Below are 23,292 nucleotides of genomic sequence, written 5' to 3'. Positions count from 1 at the left end.
TTGACCCCACATGTTTAAAACATGGTATTAAAAGTCACAGTACGGTCTTTGATAGTCTTCTTGTAATCTTCCCAAAAGTGGTGTTATGCAACACAATAAAGACAAATCCAACTTAACCCAAAGGAAGTATATCTGGTGTCATTTTATTGCTGTGAAGAATTGAAAGCCACATATAGCTTTAACAATGCAATAACATAAATAACGAACTGTTTATTGACCAGCCTATGCTTTAAGATACAGTGTCAAAACAGAGACATGAGAACAAGCACTATTGCTGTATTAGTAGGAACATATGTGGTATACTTGCAGATTCTCCTACTGTTATTTTTTGCCTTTTGTCCATAAAAATTTGTTTTAAGTATTTTTGTTCACATTTTTCTATAATATGAGTGCTTTCTCTCTAAAAGAAAAAACATGAGTTTATGATTTCATCAGCGTATGAATCCATAGAAGCTGTTAGGTTGGTAAAATAGGTTGCCTTGTTCCAACAAACCACCTTGTATTTTCACCTGCTTTCTGCAAGCGTTTTTCCCTTCCTAAGTTTATGTTATCATAGAATATTCTGCATTCCCCTCAGCTTATGCAAACCATTACCTACAATCGTAAAGGAACATTAATTGCCATTGTGAAGAAGTTAAAGTACAACTGCAAATTATTATAATCAGATTCTCTATTATTTTGTTTTACATACAGTCTTTGGAAAAAAAACACAAACACTTCCTACCTTTTGAACATCAGTATCATGCTTCTGCTGCAATTTAAGTTTTTCTTCATGGAATTTACCTTCCGCTATTTTCATTTTCATGTCCAGCTTTAAAAGCAAAATAGAACAGATATAGAACTTAATTAAAATAAAGAATAAATTACACTAATGACCTCTGCATAACTTTTAAATTATTCAGTTGTCTTTGAGAAGGCAATGGGAAGTCACTAACAAATAACTGCTATGAAAAAACCTATATTCAGTTTCTCGGTATTTTCATATTTATTTGATAAAACGGTGACAAAAGATCTCAACCTAAAATATTTATTTAGAAAATGAATTTGTAAGATGTTTTAGTTGGCAATAAAAACAACTGCTACTGCCCAGAAAAAGCGATCATCCTTTATTTAAATAAACACCTAAGAATGAAACTTTTAATATTTCTGTTAATATACCAAGTATGGTAAACCTGCTTTTATTCTTTAGGCAGGTGTTACATTTATACAAAGAATGTCCTTTAGCCCAGATGCATGTTTATTTTTGTTTGTTTTCTATTATTCATAGATTTCACATTATACACACATTTCCTTTTAAAGGTTACTTATAATGGGATTAAGGATATTGCTGCTGAATTTGATTGCTAAAATACGTTTCCTGCTTCTGCTTGTGTTTGTTCAAAGTAGCGTACTTGAACCCCTCCGACACAGTAACACATTGCCACTTACTTTCTTTTTCTTTGAATAATTAAAAATAAAGAATTAAAAAAAACCTCTCTCACTTGAAAAATCCCAAAGACCAACTCCTCATCAGCTGAGGGCTGAAGAGGTGATACCTTCAAAAGCACTCAAGGTCCTCAACTTCTATAAACTTAATGAAATTCTGAAATTTCAGCACCCCAGACATTTTCCTGCCCTGTCTGCTTTGTCCACAACCTACATAATTTTGTCCCTCCAGGACCTACTATGTAAATAAATGTGAGGAGCCCCATATTGAAGTGTTTGAAATTCAACAGTTGACATGCACGTGGAGTTTTCGGCTAGTCTTAAGAGGAAAACTGTATTTGTAATGAGTAACTGGTAAAAAATAAAATAAATCTCCAACAATATTTAAATTTTATAATGGTCCATAGTTCCAAGACACACATGTATCTTCATCACAACTTCTGGAAGTGTTAATTTGAGCATTTGCTGTAAAAATAAAGATATATTAGTTTAAAAATCCTACACTTACAATTTCTTCTGTGGTAAACTGCTGGAACAGCCAGAAAGCACAAGGACAACAAAACAGTGTCATGTAGCAAAGCTTGGAATACTGGTTTCATTTATAAATCTGCTTTTTGACCCACCCTTTGTGTAAGGCAGACTTCCAATCTCACTGCATATGTAGATAAAAAAATTGAGTCATGTAAACACATTTTAAAAAGTGATCTCATTAAGGCTGGGGTTGAAGCAAATGGGCTCATCACTTCATAACTGGGAATGAAACTTCTCCCCCTCCATTTTAAAGTTTAAACAAGTTATTAAATACTAATTTCAATAAAGGAGTATCTTTCAAATTAAAACCATGCCAAACTGAGTCAACCACATATCTGTAGCTACCAAATGTCAAACCTCATTTGCTAAGTTAGTCTCAATTTCCTGTGGAATAGCGCTTTGTAACTTTACGTGCTACTCTTCTATAAAGCGCCCTTTCCACTTCAGCTTTACTTTATTTATTAAACACGTATTGAGAAACAAAATAACCTACAACGGTATCAAAGACCTTCATAAGTTTTAGAGAAAATAGATAAAACCAACTTAGAAAAATCATTCCCCTTGTTAAAAGCAATTAACTGCGCTCATGCTCATCAGTTTTACTACCTTTTATTACCAGTTAAGAGGCAGCAGAGAACATGAAATTTATGGCATGTTACCATTCAGAAAAAAAAAAAGTGTAGATAGATAGCTATAGCTGAGAAGTTTGCAACGATGTATGAAATGCAGCCATTGCTGTTGCCTGAACATCATTCCTTTGGATTTCTGTCATTGTTTATTCTCCTTACAAAGAGTATGAGGCAATTAAACCCTAAGGCCATGTAAACATTACTGATGTCAAACATCTGTGCTGTCCCTGTTATTTAAAGCCATGGAGGGTGGTATCAACAGAACTGCTTTTATGTGCCTAGTCACACTTTCTTCCTAATTTAAAAAAACAAAACACCACCAAAACCAGCAAATAGTTACCTGAAAACAGGGTTTCATCGTATCACTGTCCTATGTTTTCATAGCACAGGTTAGGTGCTATGAAAATTTAAGTAATAACTGTCAAACTTAAACCGATAGAGTCTAATCTGCAACTGTCATAAATCTTTGGCAAAAAAAAGGTGCTATCTCAGTCGTGACAGAAAACAAACATTCATCTTGTCACCATTTACAAAAATTTGTAGAAATACTTAAATACCTGATTTAAAAGTAAATCAATAAGCAGACTAACAATATTAATGAGAGAGCGCTTTGAACTACTGATCACTGTTCACTTGTCTTCATTAGAGGGATCACCCCTAGGCCAGAGGTGGCATCTTGAAGGTTTAACATCCATCGACTTTTTTTTTGGATATTTGACAAAACAGTACTTGTTGCTTGCCAGATTTTTTTCCAAGTCTATGAATATATGGGGGAGGGAGGGAGGAAGTGAGGAAGGGGGAGAAGGATGTAAACAATAAATGAGAACTTCAAAGTAAGAACTAACAATGTAGAACAATGACTTGTATATCTTACAATATACGACAAAGCTTATTTGTCTTGGTGCTATTCAGCTGCTAAAAGAAATCAGTGCACAACACAAAGCTTTGATATTTTCATAGAAGAAAAAGGTTTCTTAAGCCAACCAAAACCAACAAACAACTAGAACTTTCTACTGAATCGTGTTTACTCAATTTTCGCATCCAGGGTTAAAAAAAAATAAATATCAATAATTTATACAGTGTTTTAAACTATATAGGCAGGCCGAGGCAGGAGATAATGTACTTGCAAAACATTCAAGATTTATTATACATAAAGACATGCTGACTTCAGACAAAAGTAATTTGGAATAGTGTATCTCACATCATAATTAACAAGCTATCTTTTTTCATTGTGTTATTTCTGTATCTTACATTGTACCCTCAAAAATTTTTAAGTTTAGCTTTGAGGTATACTAATACTTTTAACATTTAGAGCAATTTAAGAGTCAGAATGACCACCTAAATATCTAAAAGAAAATCACTGGTGGGAAAAAAAGGAAACAAATTCATACTTTATAACAATTTATTTGAACAGAAATTTCTACAGTAAATATAAAATTTAATCATATTGGAACTAATCTTCCATTTTCAAAACTGAACTGCTGAAAAACTTGCACTGAGTTTACAGTATGTGGAAAAAATACTGTTCATTTCCAACTTCATTGCATTCAGATGTCTGTAACCAGCACACTTGTCAATGATATATAACTTAATATCACATCTTATATTTAATGAACACCCTCTACCCATTTGCTCAAACAACTTTGAAGATCAGTATCTATTCTTGAAGTGTTTTTAACTGAAGAGAGAAATGCATTATAGCATGAAAAGAAAGCGGGAAGGGTAAAATGTGTAAGATGCATACAGAATACACCTCATCTTTCACACATTGATGAATGTGGTGATCATATTCCCTTCTCATGACAACCAAGAGTTGGAAAATCTTCACAATTAAAACAGGCAAAGTACATTAGGAGAGAAGACTCACTGACGTTCTGGGTCTATAGCAAAGTGAAATGCGCATACCACGACCGAAGTATCAAATATGACCACAGGTCTTAAAAGTGCAAATGGATTTGATTTCCTTGCAAGTGCAGATGGTATGCTAGGAGCACATTGTACAGGAGAGTTTAGTGATCTTTACTCAAAATCTAAGAGACAGGCAAGAGGAAAAGTTATTTTCTGGAAGAGTTAAGACCCTCAAGCCTGTGTTGTTCGCTTAAACTACTTAGAATAAACCTTTCTGAGGGATAACAGGTGAAAAAGTCTCAAGACTTGAACAAAACAAGACAGACCTGGTGTGGGTGACCTCGTGTGTAACAGTTCACCATAAAAATTCCAGGAAGGCTAAAACAAGGAGAACATTTAAGCTGTGCCAAGGTAAAGCAATGTAGGTCTACAGACAAGCTTGCAGCCCTACTAAAACTCCTTACAAACAAATAAGCAAAGTATAAGGATGAATGTTTTGTTGAGAGAAAAAAAAAAATAAAATACATTGTTGAGAAGTTTGCTTTTCTTCACAGGTTAAGATTTCAAGAGGAGTTCCAGGTACAGAAGCAGCACCTGCTGCATCTCCCTGAGGTTCAGCTTGGTACCCTTGATAAATGGGATTTTATAAAATAAAGGAGGACTATTTTGAGTCTTTGACATAAAGAATTTTTATGATATCCAAAGGAGATTCTTTTAAGTATCAAGGGTCATTGTTTCTCACTGTTTCAGATGCAGACATTTCCCAAAAATGTCCTGGGAGGGGCCAGGGGGTGGGGTGGGGATGGTGGTGTGTATTTTTGCCACCTAGCTGGTTTTACTTGATTGAAATTTCCAAGGCTCTATCAGACTTTAAGAACAAATCCTATAAATTAAAGGAAGTCATAAATAGTATTTTTCCTAGTGGAACATGACACACAATAAAAGCAGGTTTTCCATCTGGGATTCACATTAACGTTGGGCTTTTTTCCTGATGTTTGTGCTCATCCTCTGAGTGTAACACAGAAATTTAAAAAAAAATAAATTTATAACTACATTTTGAAACAGTAGATCATTAACCACTCCAAATTCTGCATTGAATATCATCAACATTTTTATCTGATGCAATGCCTAAGGTGAAATAAATGTCCTGTAAAGTCTCTGTTGCGAAGAGCTTACAGTCTGGACAAACCAGAGACAGACCGAAAGAAAAGCAGTATCGAACAAGTGAAAAATGCAAGCCAGAAATTAGAATGTAAAAAGACCCTTTATAAACATGGCATTTTGCCCAGATTCAAAGGTCCCTCCACAAAAGTCTATGTTTATGATCTGGACTACATTATTTGACCTAACAAACATTTACATTTCTCTCCACGTATCTAACCTTCTTTGTATCTTTACTCTTTAAAAACACTACAACTGCTACTTCCAGTTATAATATTTTTACAGAGTACTCTTTGAAGAGAAACTAGATATTCGCTTAAGTAAAAAATTAATATGACATCGCCCCATTTTTATAGCCAGTAAAAATGAAAGGCTTTGTCCGAAATCAAATCATACCAGCTTTCCCCCATCAAGAAAAGTCTGACTTTTTAAATGACACTGAACATTAATACACATTTGCTGTATACAGAAAAATAACTGAATGGACAGTTGTGCTTATTCATATGTAAATGTTATTAGTCTCTTTCAAGAGAGAACAATGTATTTTTCATAGATTTCCAAGTTGGGGGTGGTGGGAATAGGGAGAAAAGCATACAGCTTTGTATCCCAACAACTGCAATAACTTGAAATGATATTTTTACTCTAAAGGATGTTTTATATAGCTAAAAAACATAACATGCATATTAGCACTACAGCACATCATATTACTTAACAGCTGTATTTGGAGTGGCAAGTGTCCCACTTCCATATGTAACAAATATGTCTGCCACTAGTAGTAAAGATTCTGACATCAGTAAGTACCAAAAAAAGTTCAAAATATGTTTAGAAATTGTGAAAGCTCATACATGGCAATAACTTATTAGATGCACTTTCATAAAAGACAGCTCAGAAATGCAACAAACTGTATCTTCAATTGCCAGCACTGAAAATTGAACCCGGTTGAGCCTTGTGAACATGCAGAAATCATTCTGATTTCAAAGGGAGTTAGTAAAATTTGAGTATAACAAAACAGTAGATACTACTTGAAAAGTCATATAATTCTGCATAGTGCCAAGTCCAGTGGAGTAAATGAGTCTGTATACACGGAGTCAACAACACTTACTTTTTCCCCCCAGTGTAATATTTTTTTTTTTTTTTTTAATATGTTGTATTTCAGCAGCTACTGAACTTTTCACACCCATTTCAGGGTCTCCTAAAACAGTCATTAAAACTGTACTCCTACCTTTATTTCACAAGTGCAACATGTAGCAATAACAATGTATAGTACTTACTTTTTCTAGTCAATGTCTTTTCTCCCTTAAAAACCAGGATCTATACATGTTAAAAAAAAACTTTTTTTTTTTAAAAAAAAAAAGAGAGACACTTTGAGGTAGAGATTAATCATGCAGCAAAAGATTAATTCCCAGCTGCTTGGCAACCATCTGGACATTCTACTGGTTAAAACACTAGTTTGAATTGCTAACCTACCTCTTTGATCTTTCTCAATGTCTCCAGCACATATGTGCAATAATTAAAGACATAGTTCACAAACTATTGCAAAAAAAATAAATAACTGTACATGTACATATATATCTCCACGACCAGACCAATTAGTATCAGGAATTATAAATCACAAGTCAGTTTATGAAAACATGTCTCATCCTGACATACACTGTATGTCTCACACCAGTCTAGCAATAAAATAAGGTTTGGGTTTTATTACATTACATTCTGAAGAGTTATCAAAGCAAGACAGGATGTGATTTCCTCACACGGAAGACAATGGACAACTTGCATATGTTCTTAGGAACAGGACATTAATCAGCCAGGAATCATGTTAACAGAAGTCAAGATTGCTGCGTTTTTAAACATGAACTAACAGATTACTATTCAGAATGATTACTTGGTGGTGAGAATCAGTTTACAACTGAATTCTCAATATAAATCAGACACTGCATTCAAAATAGACATCAGGTTTGTGGATAAAGAAGAAAATTCAAATGAACCACAGAATATTAAAGGTCACAATACACACTGCTTGGAATAATTTTAAGGGGAATAAAACAGTATCTTCAGAACCAAGTTGTCACAAGAAAAAAAGTTATGGAAAAGTGAAAAATCAAGATAAAAGCAATAATTATGCCTTATCTGCCTTTTTGCATTTTCTTGCCCCTTCTTATGGGCCACACTTGTGTGAACATAATTCAACATGCATTCCTACATTTTAACAGGAACATTCACCAGAATTAAAAACCTAAAGAATTTTTACCCCTTGGAAAACAGCAAGAAGTTTATGAGCAGAAGTATGACTTGGACAGTTCTGGATGAACAAGACGACAAAAGAAGGGGAACAGTAACAGAAGACAAATGGATGTGAAGAACAGAGGGATCAGAAGAAAAAAAAATTCCAACACACAAAGCTCCAGTCATTGTAAGATTCAAGTTTTGGGCCCACCTACAGATGTCTTTGCATCTGAAATGCTTTCAGAAAGTCCATCAAAACACTCTCCTCCTATTATTAGTAAATACCTCTGAGCTTAAAAAGCCTAAACAGGATCACCAGTCCCATGACATATCTCTTGCCAGATAAGTGAGAAGCACAGTAAATCTGCTGCTTTCAACACCTTAAATTCAGAACACTTTTAGCCAGACTGAGACTTAACTATAACACCATCATGGCAGCATGCTGGTTTTACCTTAATGTAAATATATCACTAGATCCCAACACTTTTGGTGCAGTAAAACTATATATGTAGCTTGATGATCTTGTGTCATGCAACAAATGGGCGTGCTCATTCATTAAAAAAAGGAGAAAAACATAAATAAAGATTATGAAGATAAAGGTTCTAAATAGCTTTTTTTAAAAAGGCTGCATCTTAAAGATATAATTCTTGAATACATAAAAAAAACCCCTCTCTCCCTTTTCATCTTACTTTCGGTCTTCAATCCATGAAAATGCATTTTCAGGGGATAAAGATGTCTTTTTCCCCATTCTCTACTCTCTAAGTTATCTTTCCCTACCCAGCTCATCTCTCCTTTTCCCTAGGCATGTATTCTTTCTTCCTCAGTCCTCATTCCACATGATAAATTGGTGGAAATTATCCTGCAGGTATTCTGTATCCTCTTGAAAATTCACCCATTGCCTTCCCCAGAACTGCTCCTCCCTCCAGTTGCACTGCACTAACTACTACTCCAGCTGACTGTAGGAAAGACAACCGTTTCTGCCGGACTGCTTTAGTATACAGTAAGCTGGAAAAGCACCCATGCTCCAGTGTCCAAAGACTGTCACTGGATTTCCAAAAGTCAAAACAGAAAAGTGACAGGAGCACAGTGATAAAGTCAACAAAAACATTGGAAACACTCGACGTTCTCAGTTAACCCAGACAGATGAAGCTTCATAACACAGTTATTGCACAAAGCATCGAGCTTGCCAGTTTGCCTAGAAAAAGTGATTTAAGAGTTGGTATATAGCTCAGTACAAATTTACTCCTGATGTTAATTACAACCTTCATTTTAAAAGAATAAAAAAAGAAAATTATTTCCAATATTCTTGCCTCAAATTTGTTTAGGTTTCATTTGCTGAGTCTAGATAAGTATCTTTGCTTACAGAAATAAAACAGAAGGAAATTGAGAAAAATGCTAAGAAAAATTAAGACTGACAAAATGAAAAATTAAGAAACAGAACTTCTTTAAAGAAACACCAAAACTTCTTTAAAGGATACATCAGATAAACTAGTTGTTTGAGAAAGGTTAACAAAACATCATATTTCATTGACATAGCTAAATTTGTTTTTTAATTCCAGAAGAATCTCAAACCCTTATCTTAGCAGCGGTATCCATTCTGTTTTTCTGAAAAATCACAAATAAGAACTTTTTCTTTCCCCCCTCCTCTGCTGTGTGGAGTATTGGGTGGCACTCAGGATGACCGAAGGTGAAGTTCAAAGGGAGGCTTTTTCCTATTTATCAAGATAAGCCAGTCATACCATTTGTTCTGTTTTGCTGTACTGCTGAAAACTGATATATTCCTGTTTTGTTGCATCTTCCTTGGTCGATCCCATGATTTTTTGGTAATGACAGTTTCCCAAGTGGTTTAATCCATGTCAGAAGTATTTGGGGAAAATCTGACTAAAAACCACTGCCTGACGATACTCACATTTTCATAAATCTGTGATGTGGTTATCATTGCAAATGGCCATGTGTTTAGCGTTACAGAGTCAAAACAGGTGCAGGATTGGTTTATGAACAAAGGTCTAAAGGTTAAAAGCAAAAAACCACAGTTATCCTATTTTATGTTCTCCCGTTCTACTACAAAGAGGTTGAAAACAGTTAAAGGTTTACCAAACCTCTTTTGTACAGCACTATTTTTCTGTTAATACATTTACATTCTATAAATGAAAAGGCTTTATTCTTAATTGAGCTTCACAAACAAAATAAGACAAAAACACATTTAAGTCTTCTACTTAATAGCACACACATGGTGATTGTGAAATACTGTCTATAACCTTTCCAGTTTAAACTAGCCCACAGTCGAGTACCATTAGCAAAAAGTACTGGATTTTTACTGTGTGGTTTAGAGGATTTTTCCACTGAACCAGCAAAGTATTCGCTGAGTATTTTATGCAGCTACTTGGCACGCATTCCTGTTTATTTAATTTGAAAATATTATTTAAATGACAACATTGTGCTTTCAATTTATTTATTTTTTTGGTCTATTTTCACATCTTATGAAACCTTGCCTTGCCTCATCCTGAGGCAATGGTGGTTTGAATATTGTCAATACAAAAGAACAGTCAATATTAGACCAGAGCAGAGAAAGTGAAAGGCACATGTATTGTGCAACTGCCATATCAGGCTGCTTGTTTAAGCATCAAATTAGACTGCCAGCTATCAACATAAAGCAGGCTTTCATATCCATTACTTTATTAACAATAGAAGTATCTGCAAGCCAAATTTACCCTCCCCTGTATCTCAGTTAAAGATGTCTTCTGAAGTGTCCTTGAAAGTAACTTTAGGACAGTTCTAACTCATAAGCGTCCTTACGACGTACCATGTAAAAGGAAGGACGATTTCACGGTTTGCAGATGATGCCCCTTCCTTTCCAACTCGTACATATTTGGAGTCTTATGTAGGTCTAAGTACTTGTGGATAGCTAGGGAACTGTGTGCATATGCCTCAATTTTCCAAGAGCATATGGCTGAAAACAGAAATTTGAAGGGCAAAGAGAGAAGAGTGTTGGGTTTTTGGTGGTTTTTTTTTTTTTTAATTGTTTTCCTAAAGTATGTTGAATTTCCTTTCCTGAAGTCTGGCCCACCAGATCATTGATTCACTGACTTTCCAAAAAAAATATGTAATGGCTTACATGGTTTCAGAAGAATCTGAAATATCTGTGTGCTAAACATAGTATATTTGAGTTTTGTCTCATGACTGATGTTTTAAATAAACTGAGATTACAACAAAAATATCATAGGCATACAACTTCCTTAAACTACGAAAAAGGTAAAAATGACCACAAAACTTTACTTTTGTACATGCTCAAAACAAAATAACATGGTATGAGAGAATTAGATAGGCAAGCTTTGACAGTAATCTCACCAATTAACAATGTTCAAAAGAAATAATACAAAAACCCATATGAGTAAAAAGAGGATTGGAGCTAGATGAGGCAAATATAGAAATAATGTAGGTCCTAATAGAAATAAGGTCTAGAGCTGCAGATTTTTAAAGGTATATAGAAAGTAAACAAAAATCCTCACTAAATCAGGGGTTCCATTGCTTCTGTTAAAAAGTAGTTTGGAAAATTCCTAGAATTCAAACTCTTCTACACTAAAAATTCCTTCAAAGGAACAGTAAACATGTTCAGAAAGTCTTTTTTAATCCCTAAGCAATTGCAAAATACATTATCTATTTAATGAAAAGCCCTGTCACTTCAGCAAAAATTGTCTTACATGAGATTTTCTGCTATAACAAACTGCTTTGTGAATACCCAATTTCCAAAGAAAATGCCCTTACTAATTTGGGTGTAATTTTCTTTTTCTAAAAAGACTAAAAAGAATCTTACCTCTTTTTCATGCATTCGAAATAGCAGCTGTTCATCACAAAAAGTGCTACTTTTTCCTAGGCCGATTTTGGGTGTCATCTATTGAATGAGAAAAAGTTCAAACCAACTTATTAAGTTCAAAGCAGTAACTCCAAGTAAAATCAATCCTAACCAGAAACGAAAAATATTAAGCAAGTTTGTTCGCCCTTATAAAATATCAAGGGAATAAAAATACCTACTAAAGACACTGGCATCGGTTTTTCCCGCAAATATCTTGGATTTTCTAACTGAAAAACAAGTTAGAGAAAAAGTAATCATGTCAGCAATGTCTTATTATTTCTTACAAACAGTAAGTATCATCTCCAAATATTCAAAAAAGTTTGCAATGACAACTTTGCGTGCATACTTTGAGAGGTAATCTGTATCAGTGAGGGTATACTTAACACAGTAACTACATCACTCAGAAGAACAACAATAGAACAGATTTAAGCATGCCTTCAGATGTACACACGAGTTCAAGAACTGCTTTCCACTAGAAAATTTGATTATTAATCTGCGAATCATCAAAACAGTACTGTCTCTAGATACACAGCTGTAACCTAGAAGTAACACACAGATTAATTTTCCTGTGCATAATTCTTTCTCCTTTACAACATTTCAATGATCCTTAAGAAAAGCACTTAGCAGAATGCAAAGGTCCAATAAAATACTGCCATCTTTTACAAGTCACAGAAATAGAAAATCTTCCTAAGAGATCATTTTGTTGGACATGACCTACTCAGCAAGTTCTAAAATCTTAGTGTTTCCTAATGCAAATGGATCAAAAATTGCACTTTTCTTTCCAAACCCTTGTGGTTGTATAAATTCCATCAATGCATGTTTTAAAAGAATTTGGCAGCTAAATACATAGCTTATACGAAAGATTTCCAACTTTATTGGATAAACTGTCATTTAAATCAGTGTAAAGCTAGAATAAATTTACAGATTACAATGATTTTAATCTAGTGTTTTCGAAAAACTACAGCTGAGTGCATTGAAACTATATCCACATATGTAAGTCATAGAGACAAAACATAAGGAAATAATTCATTAACAGTACTGTATAATTAAAGCAGCTCTTTCAATCACTATTTTTAAGAACTGAATATAAAACATTGTTCACAACCCACTTCCTCTATCAGACAGCTATCTTTTTAATTTTCTCAGACGATGAGGCTCAAACATCACATCACAGAGAACGCATAACACCCCAGAAAAGCCTTCAAGGGTATAATCTTGTAAAATGTGGCAGTGAGATTTGGAATACGAATGTGATTACAATACACATCTTACAACATTTAGACTTCCCACCCTCCCCCAAAAAGATTAAATTGATCTATAAGGCATGGCAAATATATCAAATGCTTGCACTTTCTACAGTATTATTAAATAAATTTGTGTGTTGAATTTATCAGTGAAAAAAGAGACTTAATCCCTCCGAAATTTCAATTTGATGTAGTATTATTCATTTCCTGTCCTAAAAGGTTATGTAGGATTTCTATATGCTGTTGAAGAGTCGTCATATTTCACCCAGAAGTAGTTGTAGATATTAGCAGGTTTAACACATACATTCAATGTCAATGAATAGTATTATCTAATATTTTAATACCATAGCTGAAAGTATATAAAAACAATAATTTAACAAATAACCTATTTCTCTTTATTGTCAATGAGTTTACTAAAACAGATACACTAAACTTTCTTTCATGTAAAGCATCCTGGGTTGTTTTTATTTCAGGATTTTTTTTGCGTCTTTTTTTTTTAAAATATGCCACAATGATTGGCATGCAAAAAACATGGGTAGACATTAGTGAATAAAGGAATCCCATATGCACCTACTGCAAAAAAAAATTATTAATTTTGGACAAAGAAGAGGAGATTGGTGAGGAGAATAATACAGGAGTGAGAACATCATGGGGCATTAACTACAGAAGACAGATAACAGGGGCTGGGGGCGGGGGGGGAGAGCGAGACAGAAATATAAAGTACAGAAATTCTAAACCAGGAAAATTTAGGAAGATTTTCTTTGTCCTACACATTTGTACCTGCAAAAGTATTTTCTCTCTAAAACTCTCTAATTTCACTAGTATTATACTCTTCCTTCTAGCTCATTTTGCCTACTTCCCCATCCATCCCATATGCCTAATCATCACCTGTACAGGTACCCAGGACTGAAGGTGGCTTGCCAGAAGTTCAAGGTAGATCCCTGACCTGGCTCCTCAGAAACCTGAGCGGCAGATAACATCAAAAGCCTTCACCAATACCTAGTGGAATTTTGAGAAGGCTAAGGCTGCAGAACCAAATTTCAAAGGCTTAATTATTTTCCAAAAGCTCGCGCTCTCATGCAAAATGAATACAATCACCCTTTACTTTTGCTTTTTTAAAGCTAAAAATTATTCTAAATATTTACAATTAATTCAGATACTTTATCTGACCATGAAATTAAGCTGTTTACAGTCTTCATTTCAAAACCAATCCAAAAAGCTAAGGTATATCCTACTTGTTTATGAGAAAGAAGGAAAATGTCTCTAATACTTTGAATGGCCTAAGTCTTGCATTTTTTGATTTTGTAACAGCAGCCATATGTGCTTTGAAGTTAAATGTTCCCACTTTGTTACTTGTTGCGGATTATATCCACTTAAACTGATCTGTAAACATTTAATGTCTCAACATTCATTCTTTTCATGCTGGTCTTCTGCAAAACTTCTTGTTCTCAAAATTACACCACATTAAAGAGGGAATATCACAATAAAGAATGCCCAAAAAAGAAAAAAGCTTGTATTTATGAGAAACATGCAAATTTAAAAATAATAAGCAAAAGGTCAAAGACAAACCAAAATACATATGTATGAAACTGAAGGACTGCCGTAAGGAGAACAGTACATGCTTTTTTAAGAGTATGAACCAAATAAATGTCATCATGAAAGACATCTTTATTTGAACTAGAACTGAACTCTAATTTGTAAATACCACTTCTTAACAAAAATGGCATTTTGAATTTCTTTGTAGAAAAGATTTTGGATTCTCCTGTTCTATTAGGCAGTCAAACAGACAACAAACCATGTTTCAATTTGTGAGGACTGGCGCAGTCGCCTTCTAGCACTTGAGTCCTTGTAAACCAGAGTTGGGAAGGCTTTGGATGGCCAGATCCCTATTAAGAGATTCCTATTACTTAACAGAAATAATCTACTTTATGAAAATATACTTCTTCTCCTAAGTTGAAAAATGTATGGCAGAAATCTGCATAAAGACAGATTCCAAAACTGAATTTGAAGTAAGTTAGCCATAATTTTTAACTTTAGTATTTTCAATTTCTATATAAAGCGGTAAAACCAAACATTTTTGAAGTATACAATTTTAAAGCTACCAATGCAAGCCATGAGTGAAGCACTGATATAAGTAAACTGAGCTGAAATGGTTTCCCCCAAAAGCAAGGACAGTGCAGAAAAAGCACAACTTTGAGCACTAAGTACTTCCACAAGACTCATCCTCAGGACATCAACTACATTTCACCCCTCAGGATGAAAACAGCGTACAGGCTCTGTATCTGTCATAGTCCAGAAACTTATACCAAAGCTTCTGCTCTTTTGACACAGTAAATACCATGATGACAACAACATTTATGTTATGCTTTCATTCTACCCCTTCCGAAGTCACATTTCATTCTTTGGAAGGCATTTACCGAGGTATACTGATCTTCAATAACGCACAACTGTAGCTTATTACAGTTCAGTAACAGAGTCAGAAGGTATGTTGTATATATTAAGATTCGGGGCCGGGGGGGGAACAACCCACACACATTTGGATCAGCAAGCTTGTTGCACATTCCCCCTTAAGCTTCTTCAAAGACAAAATGTGATTGTTTTCAAAACAAGGATGGAAAACACACACATGAAAGTTAAGAACACTTAAGATTTTGAAATGGTAAACAGCTAAACTGAACCTTGCCCTAAGTTCTTACTTTAATCTAACAAACCCAGCCAGCCAGCATGTTCCCTACAGAAATAACTGCTGAGTAGCTTCAGGAAATTTGAGTAAGGACATTCTTATCTAACATCATAATTTGTAGGGAAGTTCACTTTAATGCTGCTTCTGCAGTCTTAGTGGAAGGACATTAAAGCACATGAAGATTGTTTGTCAGCATGGAAGTTGCATTTATTTTTTGAAGTCACAACACCACTTGGAGTTCACTGTGGGAAAGTTTTTACAGCATTGCTGCCCTCCAACACCACAACATATACAGTAGGTATGTTTATAGTAAGCAGACAGACTAAGAAACCAAACAAAAGATAATCAAATGGTTTGTACAGAAATGGTTGAGCTTAACTAGACTGGAAAGACAGGCAGATGTGAGCCAAGTACACAAAACAGGCATAACATACACTGTTGCTGTAGCCACCCAAGAATTCTCTACGCATGCCTCTACTTTAACCCAGTGTTATATATAATCTCTCCAAGAAAGGAGAACTTAATGCAAGCCACTGACCACGGAATTTCTTTGGTCTAAGTCCTCTTAAACCTTTATTAGGCAATAACACTTCCCATGATAAATTCTTCTGGGCAAGACCTGAGTGTCCAGGTTCTTTGTACTGAAGATCCCACATCACTTCTGGTAAAAGCTAGAGTTAATTCTTGTCCTGGCTGAATTCCAGTGATGAAAAATTATGTTCTGCCTGATTAAAAAACCCTTTGCTATTTCCCCAGAGTACAATCTCTTTGTATGCTTTCTACCTAAAATGAAGTGCTGAATTTCCTGGGACGTTGAAAAGAGTTGCTTTGTCACACCTAAAATTGGCTACAATTCAGTGACAAATGAAACTGTATCAGAAGCATCATGAAAAAAATATATATAGGCAAGTCAGGTAAGAAAATGCAGTGGTTTAATTCATTGTTGTTCCTTTACATAACTTAAATTTTATATCCAAAAATTATGTTTGTCTACAATCTAAAAAGCTTAGCAACTACAAGAGGAAAAATTAAGAAAAAAAAAGAGCAAATTTAATTCCATTATCCAGCAAGCTTCTTTTCCTGACACTACATATATTTCACAATATTTAATTATTTTGAGACATAACTAAAGGGAAGGTAAGGATGTTCCATTTATGAAACGTACTAAGTTTGCAAAAACATGTAGAAGTTTATTGACAGCTGTTAATAAAATAAGATAGAATATAATAAAAATCCCTCAGCTAAAATAGCTAAAGAATGACAAAGAAAGTTCAAAGTAACAACATGACCAAAGATTACTTGCATTTGTCTAAAGTCCTGGCTCTGCAACTTTTCCCTTCAAACAGCAATACAAAAGGATTTCTTCTTTTCTACATTGCAAATGCAACTTCAAGGCATGAACACTTAATAAAGGATAGTCCCCACATCACTTTAGATAAGAGTCAGTAAGTGCTAAGAAAAACACATTTTTATAATGTATTTAAAATTACCTTATATTAGTATTCCCTGTATGAAAGGCAAATTTATTACAATCAAAACTCAACTTTTTTTAAACATTTACCCATGCATGACTAGAATCTAAAGAACTTGAACGATAAAATATTTGATAGAGATAATTAGGAATGCTGCAAGGCAAATGGAAAAATTCTTGTATTACTCATGAGATGCAACAATATTAGCAAAGTAATGCAACAGTCTTACTTCTCGTGTAGAAAATGTTATTACTACTAATAACAAATATATCTGAAGCCTACATATTACAGTCTGTTAAGCTTTGACCTCTCTGCTTAGTAGAGAAACCATAAAATTATTTCTCAAAACTTTTCACAATATTTTTAATAATAATAATAAAAAAATCTCAGCCACTGATGTAAGCATATCGTGAAAAGTGAAAACACATTCAGTATGTGACCTTAAAAATACACGACCTTTGAAGAAGAGGAAATTTAGAATATATCAAAGAAGTAGAAGCCCAAAAGATAAGGGTAAAAATAAATTAATAGTTTATAACTGGACATTATAATCCAGACAAGCCTATACTGAAACAGCAAAGGCTTAGCAGCAACTCACAGCTGGAAGATGCTAAGCTTTTCTCACCTTTATGTAGAGCACCTATCTAGATATTTGCAGATTCTTGAATAAAAGCATATTCTCCATATATACTTGCTTGAAATAAGAATAGCTTCCTAAAATTTCTAGGGTTCTTACTGAGAAAAATCCTTGTATAAGGACTTGTCCAAAATTCCCAGGATCGGCTCTGTCCTCATCATTGCAAGAAAAACGTATAGAAGCACACGTTCTTTGCCAGTCTAGCAACCCTGATTCACCGTTTATTCCTTGACACACAAGTAAAACTCAAAGAAAAAAAAACCCAAGGAAACTTTGAAAAGCTTTATAAAAACAACCGTTCTTTATATTAGGCAGTTCAAAGTGAAAGCCATTCTGGATTTCCTTTCCTAACTTTCCCCCACTACTGAAGTATTCTTTTGGGTCAAGGGTCTTCTGTATCTGAGGTGGGATCGCTTGTAAACTAAGTTTCTCAAACGGTCTGCAAATGTGGCTAGCAATTAAAAGATAACTAGATGCTCCTATGGCAATGTAAATGCTTACAAATAATAGCAGTCACATCTTGCACTCAAACCTTACAGATTCTGTAGTGCTGCCATCATTTAGTAAGCATTTTTTATTTTTCATAATTACATATTCTTCTTTAAGTAGGAAACTCAACTTAAACCTTCCTGACCCTTTAAGAACCCATTGGAGGCCGTGATCCATAGCAGGGAAACACTGTTCAACAGCAACCACCTACAGCCCTCTCTTTTACAACCTCAAATCCTCTTTGTCAGGTAACTCCCAACAAGTCTTATCAGGCAATCAAAGTCTCTCGCTAGCGACTTGTTTAATTACCATCCCTGGAGAGGAGACTTGAAAAACTGATTTATGTGTCACGGTAGCCAATTTGTTATCCAAGAGAGCTCCCATATCAGTGGAGGATCATCATAGTTTAATAACCATCCATTATCAACACAACGTGATTGCAAACTGGAATTTCAATTAGAAAAAGAAATAAAAAACAAATAAAATTAAGGAGATAAGCAAGCAGGCAGATCAACACTGATATAAAAATGCTGGATACAAAGAGATTCTTTGTCAGCATCAATTGGAACAATTTGTAAAATGGCCATGAGCAAGTTTTCCCCTTAAAGCAGCTTTAAAAGCTCAAGGTATTACAACTATGTGTTCATATAATCCAAGTATTTATACAGGCCAAATATCCAAAATCTGCAAGTGACTGCTTGCACGTTTGTTTCAGACACCTGCATAGTGCTTTCGCAAACTGGAGTTGACTGCTATTGAAAACCTTTCTGGAGATCCACTCTCCCCACTTTACAAAACTACAATTCCTGAAAAATACATTCGTCTAAGTCTGGAAGCGCTAGAAATTAATCTTGCGTTACTCTACAAAAGGCAAGGAGCTCCAAGGAGCAATACCATGCACCCAGACTAACATTTTCATTAATCTCCACCTTCAGGTTGGAGAAAGCAGTCAGGCAGCTCTTGGATTGTCTCAGGGCCAAGACTTCCTTCCCCCTCAGAAGTAAAGCAAGGAAGCAATTTGCATTTAGAATGCTAACAGGCACCAAAACAGCAAGAGAAGCATCAAGAAGGACACAAAAAAGTTAACATTCTCTCTTATCATTTATGTTTTTACTGAAGAGAACTTAGCCATCAATGCAAAACATTGAGTATAGTAGGCAAGATTTTTAAATCCTGTCATATCCCTCTGGACTGACAATAATGTAGGAAGAATAAGGATTATTTGGTAACTGATTAAAATGACAACATGAAAATACATGACTATTTAAAAAAAAAAAAAAGCTGAAGTATTTCATTAGAAACTAGCTCTCATCCCTCCTAAATTCAGCTGCCCTCTCTCCAAACACAACTGAGTGAGCTTTCAACCTGTGAGAATAAGCAGAAAATGAGAAAGGAAAACAAAAGAAAAAACCTCTTTATTAAAAGTGATCTGAATAAAATTAAACTCTTATGAGGTTTTTAATCCTAATCAAATAGGTTAAAGATTTGGTGGTACAGGGGAAAGGGTTTAAAAAAAGACAGAACACCACAACAGAAAAAATACAGTGGAATATAGCTACAGAGAGAAGGAACTTCACTATGACCTCAGAATTGTCGTGGACTAATACCACAGAAAATACAACCGCAGGAATAAAGTCTTATTATAACAGTAGCCTTAAATTTAAATGAAATTTAAATTCATCTAATATGTCTAGGTCCAAAATATTTGATTAACTGCTCAGGAACAACACATAGATCAAGCTGCACATACTGAATTTGTACATGCAAACATCAAAGAAGAGTAACGCATATTTGCATCAATTTTAGCTAGCAATTTTTTCATTTCTCCTTATAAAAAATATATTTACTGCCTCACCGTATTTACCTCTTGTGCTACACCAGCCCAAAAATATAGAGGATGTGTTCAAATGCAAAGAAAAGATGACAGCTTGAAAATAGATTTGATTTTACAGAAGTGTTTACAAAAGTGGTTTAGAGTCTAAAAAAAAAATTTTTAATACAGATTAATGCCTTCCTAGCTGTAAACATTGAAAGCTTTGGGGAGGTATCTTCTACATTTTTGCTGAGATCCAATAAATACTAGTTCTGAAGTTGTCAAGCTGTCCAAGAAAGAACTCCTCCTTATTCCATCCCCACAGTAGATTCTCTTTCAGATACTTTAGTTTTGATATATCAAAGTCAGGACAAATCTCAGCATCGTAGCAAAAGTACCGTATTCACAAACACATTATAAAGCCAAGGCCACACAAGAACATAGGCCAAAGCACTGCAGAAGCTTCCACAAAGGTAGATCCTTCCTCAGCAGAGGAAATTCGCAAAGACACACTATTCTTTCCATGAGTAAGAGCCACAGAGCTGGCCTAAAGATTCTAATTATTAACAGGGAAGGAAAGAGGTTAACACACTGAAAAGCCTCTTGAACACTTCCAAAAGGAGGCAAACTCTGGCAAAAAAAAAAATGTTCGGTTGTATTAATGGCTTGCAAACTCTGTATTCCTTAAAAAAAAAACAACAACATAGAAAGCCAAACTCTTCTTTCCTTTATACAAGTATAAATTCAAAATAATGTTATCGACATATCAAGAAACAGTCTGAATTTCTACCAGAGTAAGACACTAGGTTTTGACCAGCAGGTATTACTATTTTGCTTGATTTATCAGTAACTGTATTAAATACAATAAGATTATTATTGCTTAAAAATGAGGTATTTTTAACATTTTCTTCTCAAGATTACATGTATTCATAATTAACCTTTCCAAGCTCTATCAATTCATTTCTAAAAGACTGATTCCTACATAAAGTTTCATTGACTAAATTCAGAGATGCAGGCTACATTACTAAGGAGTTTTCATTTCAAGTCAATAAATAAGTGATGTACTCTGTTTATTTTACCCCAAGATTCCAACTATTGAGACGTGCTTCAAGGTCACTGTCATCCAAAGAAATGGGTTTTTTATGACGATGGTCCTGGAACATAAAAAAGTCAAACAAAATATCAGAAGAGCTGGCAGATACATAGTCAAAAAAAAAAAAAAAGCTTCTCATTGACTGGGCCTACACTGCACTTCCTAATAGTGTCATGATACCTCTGACAGCTTTAATCTAAACAGCTCAGTTACCAGTAGGATACTGTGCTAAGAAAGGAATTCAGAGGATAAATTAGCCTGCCTCCTCACTTTAATGTTGTTCTTTATTTTACTTATTTCCAAAGCAACAGCCTCCTTTACAAAGGGTGAGTTTACTAAATAAAAATCAAAATACTCCATTCTGTAGGCAACATACTTATTCTAGAAATGATCCATCTCCACAGTACCTTTTGTGGGGCTAATCCAGAATTCAGAGATCACCTGATCAGCCTCCAAATAATAATAATAAAAAAAAAATTTAAAGGAAACCACAGCAAGGCAGGAATAGTTATAGTGGGCAGAGCTGCAAAAGCAGAGGACAGAGGAGCTGCTGCCCAGCTCAGGGCTAGGGGTCCTCTTTGCAGAAAGAATTTCCAACAATCAGTAAGCACTGTAGTTATAGTCGCTCAAGGCTATGTCTTTCAGAAGAAAGTTTCTCCTGTAGGATAACAGTAACTACTGATTGTATTTAATGTATCAAATAGGGGAGCTGGTACAGAAAATCTTCCTTAACCGAGATATAACACTATTTAGAAAAACAGAATATTGAAGCGTGAATTACTTTATCGCATTAAGTTTTGTTAGCAAGAGGTTTGTGTATTGACATGCAAGCACCTCTTTTTTTAAACCTGCTCATTCATTATGAACATACAGGGAACGGAGCTTGGACTTCAGTTAATCAACACTTGGTTGAGGCAGTTCTTAATGTTTCTTAAAAGACTCCCTGTTCCTCTACCTGGGCCTGAATTATGCCAGAACATCTGTGCGTCACTGACAACAGAACAAGATACTATTTGTTCCAGCCAGCCAAACATTCATCAAACTGTTTGGCAAAGCAAGAGAGGATTATTTCACTTAAAGGCCCTTTTAAAGCTGTAATCACAGTAGAATCCAGTATATGGAGCTGAAGAACAATGAAGTGCAGTGATTTGTCTAACATTGCCCTGGAAGCCTGTGGCAGAGCCAGGAACAAAAAAATAAACAAAACAACAAAAAACTTTAAAGCCCCAAATCCAGGTTTCAACTGAAGGAAATCCTTTTCTTTACAATAACTGTTCCATAAGAAATATTTCTTAACTCAAGTAAAACAAACAGGAAACCAATAAGGAGAAATTTAGTAAATCCAGCATCTGTTTTTATTTTTTATTTTTAATTATGGCATTTCTTTTTTAAATTACATTTGTATAGATACAATCAATGCACACGTAAGTACATTCATTATCAACCAGAGCCTAGAGCAGAGACATTTTTGCCCACAGACCATTTGTAGCCTGCCATGATAAAGCATCCCCTTGCTAGTCCTCTACTCCAAATGCACAGCAGAACACAAGTTTCCCCAGAAAGATAGACCTCAGAAGCAAGCTTCCAGTTTATCCCACTCTCACTTCATGTCCTCGTAAGTTCTTGATTGTGCCCAGTAAAGAAGGGTAAGAACAGTCTATATGAATTGCTCGGGTGCCAACAGCCCACTTCCAGCTGCAATCTTTCTAAACTGATCCTCATACAATCAAAAAATAAGTGTGGGCAGACCTACAACATACATACAGCAAATTCAGTGTTTCATGGAGGAATGACAGCTATTATAGATGCACTGGCTATGGTGAAGGAACCATAGGAGACAGACCTCTCCAGAAAGAAAGACTGGGCACTACAAGGCTACAGAACATATTCACGAAGAAAAACAGCATACTTGTTGGTAACATATATTTGTCAGGACTAATTTTCAGTTTAAATGCTTGCAATTATACATACAATATCATGAAATATTTTGGACTAAAAGGGGTTTACATGAAGTCTGTTTAGCGTCCTTCCATCAGCCATAATGCTAGTTGTGGAAAGTTCGATAAAACAAACTGTCCAAAATTCACTCTTTCAGAGGTCAACCATCATTAAACAGAGCCAAAGACATCTATGCAGCTTTCTTTAATCTACTATTGCAAAATACAAGATGATGTCAATACAGTCAGTTTGC

At 34.8% G+C, this 23,292-nt stretch overlaps 1 protein-coding gene across 5 annotated transcripts in view; it reads right to left on the bottom strand.

Moving 5' to 3' along the window:
• CEP112 (centrosomal protein 112) overlaps nt 1-23,292 on the bottom strand; it is a 197,385-nt gene that overhangs the window by 163,592 nt on the left and 10,501 nt on the right. For all 5 annotated transcript variants that reach the window (XR_012996650.1, XR_012996651.1, XM_076354005.1 and 2 more), the window contains 4 exons: nt 21,088-21,162; nt 11,850-11,897; nt 11,632-11,709; nt 725-811 (listed from right to left, as the gene is read on the bottom strand). Coding sequence is in view for 3 of the 5 variants with exons in the window: in XM_076354005.1 (XP_076210120.1) it covers nt 725-811; nt 11,632-11,709; nt 11,850-11,897; nt 21,088-21,162 (288 nt within the window). In the remaining 2 variants the exon portion in view is untranslated. The remainder of the gene's footprint in view (nt 1-724; nt 812-11,631; nt 11,710-11,849; nt 11,898-21,087; nt 21,163-23,292) is intronic.

Source organism: Aptenodytes patagonicus, chromosome 16 (genome assembly GCF_965638725.1).
Source record: "Aptenodytes patagonicus chromosome 16, bAptPat1.pri.cur, whole genome shotgun sequence".
Classification (NCBI taxonomy): Eukaryota; Metazoa; Chordata; class Aves; order Sphenisciformes; family Spheniscidae; genus Aptenodytes; species Aptenodytes patagonicus.
This window is presented reverse-complemented; position numbering and strand designations above follow the sequence as displayed.